General features: G+C 29.2%; 1 protein-coding gene across 1 annotated transcript; it reads right to left on the bottom strand.

Moving 5' to 3' along the window:
- Positions 1 to 174: 174 nt before the first annotated feature.
- Positions 175 to 1510, bottom strand: LOC110810849 (large ribosomal subunit protein eL37z-like). Its single transcript, XM_022037145.2, has 4 exons — positions 1355 to 1510; positions 1138 to 1273; positions 564 to 665; positions 175 to 454 (listed from the first exon to the last, which is right to left on the bottom strand). The coding sequence occupies exons 1-4, from the start codon at positions 1355 to 1357 to the stop codon at positions 411 to 413; spliced, it is 285 nt and encodes a 94-aa protein (XP_021892837.1). The 5' UTR covers positions 1358 to 1510; the 3' UTR covers positions 175 to 410.
- Between the last annotated feature and the right edge of the window lie 10496 nt (positions 1511 to 12006).

Here is a 12006-nt window from a genome sequence, read left to right as displayed (position 1 = left end):
TCCATTCAAAACAAATCCCAACCAAATACCAAATCATAACTTGATCACACCTAGAATCAATTCAAAGATCGAACAAGGCTTTTAGGCTCAATAAGAAAGAGAGACACAAATTAAATTGTAGAAGACAAGTTGTCACTACTAGCCTGGGCAGGAAGCATAAGTAAATCCATCTCATGGGAGAAAAGACATAAATTCTCGTTAAAGCACAAGGAAACAATGAATTGACAAACAACAGTTATCATCCATGTCGCTCAAAATTTGAAGTAACTATTTGGTAAGCAGAACTAAAAACCAATGAAGCATGAAACATATTGAAATCCTACAACAACTTCCCATGGAAAAAAGCTGTCTTAAACATGTAGAACTCAATTTAAAACTACAAATTATGCCCACTATGAACCTTCAACTGCTTAAGTTGATGCAGCAGCTGCTTTCCTTGGGGTAGCTTGGGTGCCTGAGGTTAAACCAAAGAATGATAATCAAATAATGATCAAATGACAAACAATCAAATCCATAGCTTAGAGTATAACGGAGTGAAATCAAAGAGAGACTCAATTTAATACCTTCTCTGAAGCCACTCTTAAACCTGCGAGGAACATGTCGGAGATACCTCATCCTACCAGTTCCAGTAGTTTTCCTTCGAATTGCCTTCACACTCCAGTTGTCTAAAACCAAGAATAAAGCATGTACTTAGATCAACTTATAGATACAAACATGAACATAATTTCATGAAGTTAATAACACAATATGAACATCGCTTGCCAAAATGATATGATTCAATATTTTCTTCATACAACTAGGAATTAAAAATAAAAACAAACTCATGCACGTAAAAAACAAAATTTGAGAGGTGGAATCGCTCAGAAAAACATAAACATTTGAAAATTGTTGGTAAAGCTAAAAAAAGACCATTAACATACAACGTTAAATCGATCAGTGAGCAACAGATTAAACTAAATGCCAGCCAAAAAACAAGCCTCCATGTAGACCAAGACAGCAAGAATGACAAATCATACAGAAACAGCAACAAATCATCAACACACTTATCCACAAGCACATAAATACAAATCCAGACAGTTAAATGTTTATATGTGTATATATAGTCATACAGGTAGAGATATAGAGAGAGATATTTACATTTCCTCTTGCGGGCAGCCGGGAAACCACAAGCAGCGCAACGACTTTTCTGGAGATGGAAACTGCGGCGGCCACACCTCACGCAGAGAGTGTGAGTCTTGTTCCTCCTCTTACCGAAACTCCCTGTTCCCTTTCCCTGCCATTTTCATAGACAAATCATGTATCAATAACCTCCATATAAATACACGCACATAGAAATACAGGCGTCAGTGTTTACCATTGAAGCAGATGAAAAGAGAAACCCTAGGAGGTCGGGGGCTCTGTCCTACTCTAAAGAAAATACAAGCAGCGGCGGAGGATTTATAAGATTGAGGGTTTTTCTTCGGCTTAATTGCAAAAAGGTACCTGAACCTTTACATGGCTTTCAATTTAGTCTATAGGTTGTTAGTTTATTCAATTAGGTCCCCACTTTGTAAGTGTTTTTTAAATTAGTCCTTCCGTCGCCAAATTTATTAAAAGTAAAACAATTAGCTATGTTGGCACCATGTAATTTGCCACATGTGCTTATAGCCAATGGAGTGAGTTATCCACTAACCTATCTCATATATGGAGTGGGTAAATGGATACATGATAAGAAGTGCAAAGTAGATATTTGTGAAATATATATATATATGGTAGGTGCATGGTAGATATGGATAATGTACTTATCTATTATCAATAAATATAACTTGAGAAGAAGAACTGTTAATTACACATTTTCATTTATTTACCCTTCTCTTCTCTTCAGTAATCTTCTCTCTTTTCATATCGTGATTCACCATTGTTCACACAGTATAACTATCATTTTTGTTATCTTTATCGTCAATTGCATGCAAAACAACCATGTGATTGCCATGAAAGACTTCCTCTTTTCTCATTTAATCCCAATTGTTGGGCTCTGTGTTTTTAGCCACAAGCTAACGATTGTATATTTAATTGTTTGTTTTTTCTCTTATCAATTTTGTTATCATATTTCTGTTATAACTAACTACATGTAAATTCTCTTGTTTAACTCTCTACTTGTATATAAAAAGCATACATTCAAATATTAATATACAGAAAAATTAAGAGAATTTTTCTTCTCTAAATCTATTGTTAATTTCCTTTTCTAATATGGTATCAGAGCTGTAAGCTCCAACCATTTCCGCTACACCTCATTAAGCCACTATGGCCAGAGGTGGTGGTGGTGGCTCTTCATCACATAATCGATTTCAGCCGTTGGTGGTACCTTCAACCCAAAATTCACAAACTACCCAAACCTCACAAAACACCCATTCAGATGAAACCCATAACCCATTTTTTCTTCATAGCTCAGATCATCTTGGGCTTACGTTGGTCTCTCACGCACTGAATGGGAATAACTACAACACTTGGTTGCGCGCGATGCGCGTCGCTTTGAACGCCCAAAACAAATTTGGCTTCGTGGATGGATCTATTGCTCAACCGGCTGAGACATATCCTATGGCAGGGGTGTGGTTCTGTTACAACAGCATGGTTCTCTCTTGGCTTCTCAACATCGTGGTAAAAGATATAGCGGACAGTCTCCTCTACTTTGATAGCGCATAGGCAGTGTAGGTCGAGCTCCATGACCGGTTCCAACAAAGCAACGCCCCTCGCATTTTTCAGCTGAAACAAATTATGAACAGCTCAATGCAAGGGGCCCTCAATGTTAATAGCTACTATACGAGAATGAAAACGTTATGGGACGAACTTAAAACTTATTAGCCCGCTCCGATATGCCATTGTGGAGGAATAAAAGCCTAGAATGATGAGTTTGACTAATTAAATCAAATTAATAACAAACATTTTCGGTTAGGAAATGAAAGGAATCTTAACATTTGAAAGCAATTGACAATGTTATGACCAAATCATAACTGAAAAAACATTAGAAACGAAATTATAAGAAATACCAAAATTTCATGAAATAATTTGATAATTTGCTCTACAGTCAACGCAAAATATGTTTTTTAGTTCGGGAATAAAAGTTTTGAATGGCAACATGTTCCACGATGCTCAACTTTTTGAATGGTGGTATGCTCTAAGATGTTTAACTTTTTGAAGGACGACTCATTCCAAAATGTCTTATTCCTTATAACATTAAATATGGTGTAGTAATCATTGTATTTTGAGTGCAAGTTTTTTTAAGCTTGTTTACTTATGTTAAATTACCAGCATAAATAGAAATGTACTGGATGTTTTGACGTAGCTATATTACAAGATTAGCATTAATTATGTGGGTAAAATAAGAACTTTGTTGCTTATAATATGTATATAACAAGCCAACACGTGTATGACCAACTAGTTATTGTCAATTCAATGATGTTTTTTAACTTATAAAAATAGGTAAGTGATTTCTTTGGGTTGTTGTTGTGTGAGGTCTATAATTTTGATTTACCAAAATAATTCAATTTCTAGCATGTTTATATCTAAGAGAAGATGAAATTTGATTTATTAGAGAATTTTCTAGACTATCAATTTTCATCAACTTAAAGTAAAATTTTCATCTGTATGTCTGAACTATTTATAAATTTATAAATGAATTTTATAATAATAATTTGTTAGTTTAGAGATGGTTTAAAAGTTGAGAACCAGATATGCATTGGGTAGCCTAAATGGGAAAGGAAATTCAATAAGTTGTATGTCAATCTTGTAGTCACTAACTTAAATTCCATATCTTTTTAGATTACTTAAATTCGTTGTAATTTAAGTTATGCAAGTTAAGGATTTTTTTTCTTTTTTATATTTTATGCCATTTTCGTGACAAAAAAAAGTGACTTTTGTGTATTTTGACTAGTATTGTGTCTTTTGGTAAGATGAAAATGACAAATCTGAAAGTAAAATGCATATTCATTTGAGTTACTAGTTGTATTCCAAATATCTATAAATACATCTTTCATCCTCAAAATTTTATAATCCTTAGTAACAACTAGCTATTATCATTATTGTCATATATTTTTTTTTTTACGGGAACAGTGAGGATGTCCTATAAGAAAGCTCAACCAAAAAAAAAAATTGGAGCTTAAGAACATGAGGAGTTCCTTCTTCAACCCCTAAATCCAAGTTACTTAAGAAAACAAAGCAAATTTGCATCCTCTGTGCAGTGTGGATAGGGTAATTATGATGTCTCCCGCAAAAAATTTCTTCTTTTGTTTTTCTGATGGTGATACAACCACAAACAGCCACCAGAATGATCACAAGGAATCAACATCAAGACTCAATAAGTGCTCTGTTCTGTATAATAACAACCAGTTGATGAAGTTGAGGCAATTATATTACTTGATGACCACCCCAATTGAGTTGCGCAAACCAAATGAGAAAATAAAAGTTAACTTCAATCTTCAATAAAGCTCGTGAAAGAATAAGTGTAATGCGTCAAGCACTCAAAAATGGGGTTTATACTCCATATGACAATAAACCTTTCAACAGTCTAGGTTCCTATTCTTCGGTTGATACTCATAGTCAAGGTGTTGGCCATGAGAATTAAAACCATTCACTTTGGGGATTATGAGAGGAGGCTAGGTCATTTTTCGTTATAAATCTTCAATTTTAGATGAAATAATCTTAGTCAAATTACCTACAATCTCGCCTACTTATCACGTAATAAATTGAAGAAATAATTAGAGTTTTCCCTTTTGGATATGCTTTTAGATTAAATGATGATGAATGGTTGATATTTTAGTTTCTGAATTGATGTACATCAATTAATGGATTAAATATTTTTGAGATTGCGAAATAATTCCTTCGACAAATCTATGTGTTTAATCATGATGTATTGGAGACAGAGTATGTGAAATTACACGCTTGGCAATTCCCCAAACAACCTCCTACATGAAATTATGAGGTTGATGCTACTATATTTCATATTTTGGCAAATTGAATTTAAATGTTCTACTGTTTTATTTTACTATGTTCTCTATTTTTTCTTTTTCTCCTTAGATATTTGATGGTATCTTTTGTGCCATATTTTTTCGTTACTTATATGAAACAAGATATTAGATCACTCATAATTAATTTGTCTTATTGGAATTTATGTTTAGTTTTACCATATTTTTCGTTATTTTTTTTTTAAGAAGTTGAGATTCCTTTAATTATGTTTTAGTTTAACCATAGTAACAAATGAACCATATTTACCTTAAATTCTTAAAAAAGAAAAGCATCCATCTCATATTTTCTTTAGTTCGTAAACAGAAAATATATTCATGTTGCCTTTAATTCTTAAAAAGGAAATATATCTTTTATTTTATTTTTGTTTTCTTTAAATTAGTAAAAGTGAACGACGATCATCATGTATCCACTTTAAATCCTTTAAGAAAAAAGACACCATTTATATTGCATCTGTTTTCGATTATTGAAAAAGAAAGATTTTGAATCTCATTTATCTTTAATTCTTAAAAATAAAATATATCATCTATCTTATAATCACCTTCAATTTCTAAAAAAAAAATTGCACTTCTCCCATATTTGCCTTCAACTTCTAGAAAGAACATCATTATTTTCATATTTTTCTTTAATTTAAATATCAACATTTATCTTTCATTTGCCTTTAATTCATAAAAAAAGAGACAATCATCTTATATTTGTCTTTAATTCTTAAAAAAAAAGGGGGCATTTATTTTACATTATTCTTCAATTCTTAAGAGCAAACAATATCATTCATCTCTTATTGGTCTTAAATTCCTAAAAGAAAAAAATGCATTATTCATTTTGCATTCCATCCTAAAATGGAAAGAGAGTGATTTTATCTTTTTCTTCAATTCCTAAAAGAAAAAATGTAATCATTTTGCATTTGCCTTCAATTTTGTTTTTCTAGATACATCATGTATTTGCATTTCTCTTTAATCCCCAAAAATATATCATTTATTTCATATTCATCTTAAATTCCTAAAAAAAAATGTAATTTATCTCTGTTGAAAATTAATGTAGAAGTTATAATTTATTTTATTTATTAGTTTAAATTCAAATAAGGTTTATCTTTTAATCAGATTTAATTCATATTTATTTTTCTAAATCATGTAATTAATAGGAATTTATCTTTTAGCATATTTAATTTATATTTATCTTTTATATTGTAGTATATTATTTTTAAAAAATTTGATTTAGATATAAACCTATTTAAAGGCAATAGATAAAAACTTATTATTTTTTTCAAATAAAAAAAAAAAACTAACAAGTGGTATCAGACCATTTCTTAATCATAGATTTGTTAGAAAATAAAAATATATAAAGAGAGAAAACAAATGAGTTTCATACATCAAATATGACTTTAAATATATTTTTTTTTTGTTTCACCTCTCATTTTCACAAGAAAAAATTATCAATTATGGGTTGTAAAAATGTAAACATATCTATAATTTTTTTATTCGTGGGATGTGACATATACAAAAAAAAAATTGTAAGTTAAAAGAATGAGTAAGCAAATTTTGCTCAAGAAGAAAAATCTTTAAAAAAAAATTAAAGAGAATGAATTTTGATGAGAAATACATCAAATAATTAAAGATTGATGAGAAGTGTATCAACAATTGAAGAGAAGTGTTTTAAAATATGAAACAAAGCATATTTAAGACAGGTGCTCCAACAAGACAAATTTGTTGATCATATTTCTACATTAAGGGAGAGTATTAAAGATTAATATAAAAATTATAATTAATTTTATTTATTATTTTAAATTTAAATAAATTTTATCTTTTAATTAGATTTAGTTCATGTTTATTTTTTAAAAATCATGTAATTAATAAGAGTTTATCTTTTAGGATATTTGATTAATGTCTGTCTTTTAAATTATTGTAGATTATTTTTAGAAACTTTGATTTAAATATAAACTTATTTAAAGATACATTAAATTATTAATTTTGGAATTAGTAAGGTTAATGAAAATTTAAGTTTTATTTGCTTAGAAAAAATTCAATAATTCCATATTTGCCAACAATTCCCAAAAAAAAAAAAAGAAACATTCATCTCATAGTCCCTTTCAATTTTTAAAAACTAAAGAGTTAATATTATTTTCACATGCATATAAACGAAATGTGAAAGAAAAATGGAATACTTTACATCCACATGCGTAGTGTGACTTGCAAAAAGCACACCGCTCCACCTTTCATTTACATGTAGTGGAAATTTACGTGGTCAAGCTTTTGAAGGATTTACCTCGGGATCTTTAAATTTTTTAAGGGTACTTTTTAACGTAAACTATTTTTATTTACTTATTATATTTAACTTGTTATAGACATTATTAAAATTTGGCACTTCTAATATTTTTGTTTTTATCATAATTTGATCGATGATAATTATCTGTTTGTTTAAATGTTTAGTTTCATTCTATTTCTTAACAAAAAAAAAAATTGTTAAAATAATTGGGTTATATTTGGATACGTTAAAAAAAGCTCAAAAAAAAATGATTTCAACTAATTAAATAAATTAATAACAATAACATTTTCCATCAGAAAATAAAAGAAATATTAGAAACTAAGCATCAGATTTCTTAAAATAATTTAATAATTTGTTTCATACTCAGTGCTAACATATGTTATTTATTTTAAAAATAAAACATTTGAATGGTGATTTGTTTTATGATTGCTCAACTTTTTGAATGCTGATATGCTCTAAGATATTTAACTTTTTTTTTTTAAGGATGATTCGTTCCAAAATGCCTTAATTCATATAAACAAGTTCGAAAGTATTATTTTTTACGACACTAAATATGATGCGGTGATCATTTTTTTTTTATTTTGAGTGCAAATTTTTTGAAGTTATTGTCTACTTTCGTTAAATTACCAGCATAAATGGAAATGTACCGAATATTTTGACGTAACTAAAATACGAGATTGACATTAATTTATATGGGTGAAAACAGAACTTTGTTGTTTATAATGTGTACATAACAAGCCAACACATGTAGCCATTGTTAACAAAGTGATGCTTTTTAACTGATAAAAATGGGTAAGTGTTGTATGAGGTCTATAATTTTGATTTACCAAAGTAACTCAATTTATAATATGTTAGTATCTCAATAAAATGATAAATTTTGATTTATTAAAGAATTTTCATATGTTTGTTTGAACTATTTATAGATTTACAAATGAATTTCATAATAATAATTTGTTCTTTTAGACATGGCCTAAAAGTTGAGGACCATATATACATTGGATAGCTTAAAATGGAAAGAAAATTCGATAAGCTTTTCGTCAATCTTGTATGATATGCAAGTTATGAATTTTTTTTCTTTTTTATTTTTGATGTCATTTTTGTGATAAAAATATGATTTTTTTTTTGGATGTACTTTTTACTAGTAATGTATTTTTTAAGTAAGAAATGAAAATGACAAATTCAAAAGTGAAACTTATATTTATTTAGATTATTAGTTGCATTTCAAAGGCTTATAAATGAATCTTTTATTCTCAGAAATTTTCAATCTTTATTAACAATTAGCTATCGTCATTATTGTCATATATTCTGTTTTGCAGGAATGACGAGGATGTCCTATAAGAATTTTTTTTTCTTTAACTTAATTTCCACATCTTTTTAGATTTCTGAAATTTATTGTAATTTAAGTTATGCAAGTTAAATTCATTGTTTTTAGAATTTTTTTTCTTTCTTATTTTTGATATCATTTTCGTGACGAAAAATATGATTTTTTGTATATTTTGACTAGTAATGCATTTTTTAGTAAAAAATAAAAATGACAAATCCAAAAGTGAAACTCATATTCATCTGAGTTACTAATTCTATTCCAAATGCCTATAAATATATTTTTCTTTCTCAAAAATTTTCAATCCTTAATAACAATTAGTTATTGTCATTATTATCCTATACTTTCTCCTGCAAGAATGGCGAGGATGTCCCAAAAGAAGGCTAAACCAAAAACAATCCGGAACTTAAGAACTCGACGAGTTCCTTCTTTAACCCCTAGATCTAACTTACTTTGAAAAAAAAAGACAAAGCAAATTTATGTCCCCTATGTAGTGTGGATTGTATTAATTATGATGTCCCCATCAAAAACGTTCTTCCTCTGTTTTCCTGATGGTGACACAACTACAAACACCCACTAAAATGGTCACAAGGAATCAACTTCAGGGCTTAATAAATGTTATGTTTTGTACGACAACAACCAGTTGATAAAGTTAAGGCAATTCTACTACTTGATGACCGCCCTAATTGAGTTACTCAAACCAGACGAGATAACAAAGTTAACTTCAATCTTCAATAAAGGTTGTGAGAGAATAAGTGTGTTGCGTCAAACACTTAGAAATGGGATTTATACTCCATATGACATTCAGGTTGTCAACGATCCAAGTTCCCCTTCCTCATTGATACTCATGGTTAAGGTGTTGCCCATGAGAATTAAAACCATTCAATTTGGTATTGTGAGAGGAGGCTATGTCATTTATCGTAATAAGTCTTCAATTTTAGATGAAATGATGTTAATGAAAATACCTACCACCTCAACTACTTATCATGTAATAAATTGAAAAAATAATTAGGGTTTTTCTATTTAAATATGCCTTCGGATTAAATGAATATGAAGTCTTGATATTTTAGTTTCTAAATTGATACACATCAATCAGTGGATTAAATGATCTTGAAATTGTGAAATAACTCTTATAGCAAATCTATGTACTTAATCATGATGTATTGAAGACAGAGTATGTGAAATTGCACGCTTGGTGGCTCCCCAAACAACCTCTTATATGAAATTATGAGGTTGGCGCCACTATATTTTGTCTTGGCAAATTGAATTAAAATGTCCAACTGTTTTATTTTACTATGTTCTCTATTTTTTCTCTTAAGATATTTGCTGGTATCTTTTGCGCCATGTTCTTTTATTACTTGTATGAAACAAGATACTAGATAACTCATAGTTAATTTATCTTATAAGAATTTCTATTTAGTTTCACCATACTTATCTTTATTTTTTAAAAAAAAAATTGGAATTCCTCTAATTATGTTTTAGTTTGACCATCATAACAAATGAACCATATTTACTTTCAATTCTTAAAGAAGAAAAGCATTCATCTCATATTTTCTTTAGCTCGTAAACAAAAAATGTATTCTTGTTGCCTATAATTCTTAAAAATGAAATATATCATTCATTTTTATTTTTGATTGCTTTAAGTTAGTAAAAGTGAACAAAAATCATCATGTTTTCACTTTAAATCCTTTTTTTTTTTTAAAAAAAAGGCACCATTTATCTTGCATTTGTTTTCAATTATCGAAAAAGAAATATGGCAAATCTCATTTGTTTTCAATTCCTAAAAATAAAATATATCATCCATCTTGTAATCGCCTCCAATTTCTAAAAAAGAAATTGCACTTCTCTCATATTTGCCTTCTTCTAAAAATAACATCATTCTTTTCAATTTTTTTTTTAATTTACAAAACAACATTTTATCTTTCATTTACATGGAGTGATTTGTAAAGGAAAAACACTACACTTTGCCTTCATTTACACAAAATGATTTATAAGAGAAATAGAAAGCATCAACAGGAAAAAAAAGAGAAATGAAAATTGATGAAGGGATCATAAGGGAATGAAGTGGCGTCTTTCATGTGTTTGTTTTCCTCTAACCAAGCTATGATAATTTTGACCTTTGCTTTGTCATTCTACAAAAGGCCAAGTCAAAGAGAAAAATATTATACCATAATGTTGTCTAATCTAAAAGATTTTAAGAAAACAATAAATGTTAAAAACCAAACTCCCAATTATTATTATTATTATTTTTATACTTTATAAATTAAAAAAAAAATGAGAGAAAAACGGAAGAAAAGAAAAAGAAAAGAAAGAAGGCAGTAGTCTAATGCCCAAACTGGCAACTCCAACTCACTACTCATAGCAAAACACAACTCAACCAAATTGACAGAGCTAAAATAGGAAATCCAACCCAATGTTCCGAAAAATACCAAGTTTAGACGAAAAAATTAGTTGAACTCAGTCTCAAGCCTATTCAACCAACCACTTTGCCTCCATAAACTCAATAAGAGACAAATTTTAGAGTTTGCATTCGGAAAAGAGAGTGAAGGAGAGAGAAAATAGGTTGCAAGCATGAAGTTCATAATGACAAAAAAAGAGAAGCATGCCTATGCACAAAGGAAGAAAAGAAAACAAAAGGAAATGGCTCACCCGCGACTGAGGGGTATTGGAATTTAATGGGGTATGGCAAGGAAGATAAAAGCAATGGAACAAGTGTCGAATCAAAATTATAGATAATGAAACAATGAAATTAGACTGGATATTGCATACTATGAAGGTTGATGGGTAAGAAGCTGGGATGAGGAAGACTTTGAGCACTTGAAATGGCTATAAACTACTGAAAAAAAAAACAAGGGAGAAAAATAGGGCAATTGAAGACATTGGTATTGAGAAAAATTTTAGGATCCTAAAATGATTTTGAAGAATAAAATATAGGTTTGATATCCTAATGAGTCTTCAATTTTTTATTTTTGTTCCTACCAATATCACAAGCTTGCACTTAAGGATCTTAGTAAATTATATGCAAATTGGCTAAATTATTTGTTCTAACCTATACTTCCTTTACTTCTATCATTTTGAACCTAAATTTTTATATTGAAGAGCAAATAATGTCATTGGCAACTCCTTTTTAAATACTTTTAAGCTTGAAATTTCCCAAGTTACCATTATTACACCTCATTTCTCCCTAAACTTTGAAATGTAGAGAAATGTCATTGCTTACAAAAGCAAACCTTCCTCAGCAGATGGTATGAGTAATTATTTATATATTATTTATAAGTATTTAAAATTTTAAAAACTTAGAAATCACTATTTAATTTAAAGAATACTAAGATACCATATATTAACTTAATGCACGCTTTGCACACAGAATGCTACTGCCATAAAATGGGAACATCACAATAATGAACTGGAGATCTTAAGCCCCC

This window comes from Carica papaya, chromosome 4 (genome assembly GCF_054855325.1).
Source record: "Carica papaya isolate Zhongbai chromosome 4, ASM5485532v1, whole genome shotgun sequence".
In the NCBI taxonomy this organism is placed as follows: Eukaryota; Viridiplantae; Streptophyta; class Magnoliopsida; order Brassicales; family Caricaceae; genus Carica; species Carica papaya.
The sequence above is the reverse complement of the archived record's forward strand: the minus strand, read 5'-3'. Positions and strand labels throughout refer to the sequence as shown.

Bases quoted from the DNA above. Each gene is read 5' to 3' on its own strand.
- LOC110810849 (XM_022037145.2), bottom strand. The intron at 666-1,137 runs GTAAATATCTCT...TCTTGGTTTTAG, and splicing joins GGCTGCCCGCAAGAGGAAAT to ACAACTGGAGTGTGAAGGCA. The intron at 455-563 runs GTATTAAATTGA...GTTTAACCTCAG, and splicing joins TAAGAGTGGCTTCAGAGAAG to GCACCCAAGCTACCCCAAGG.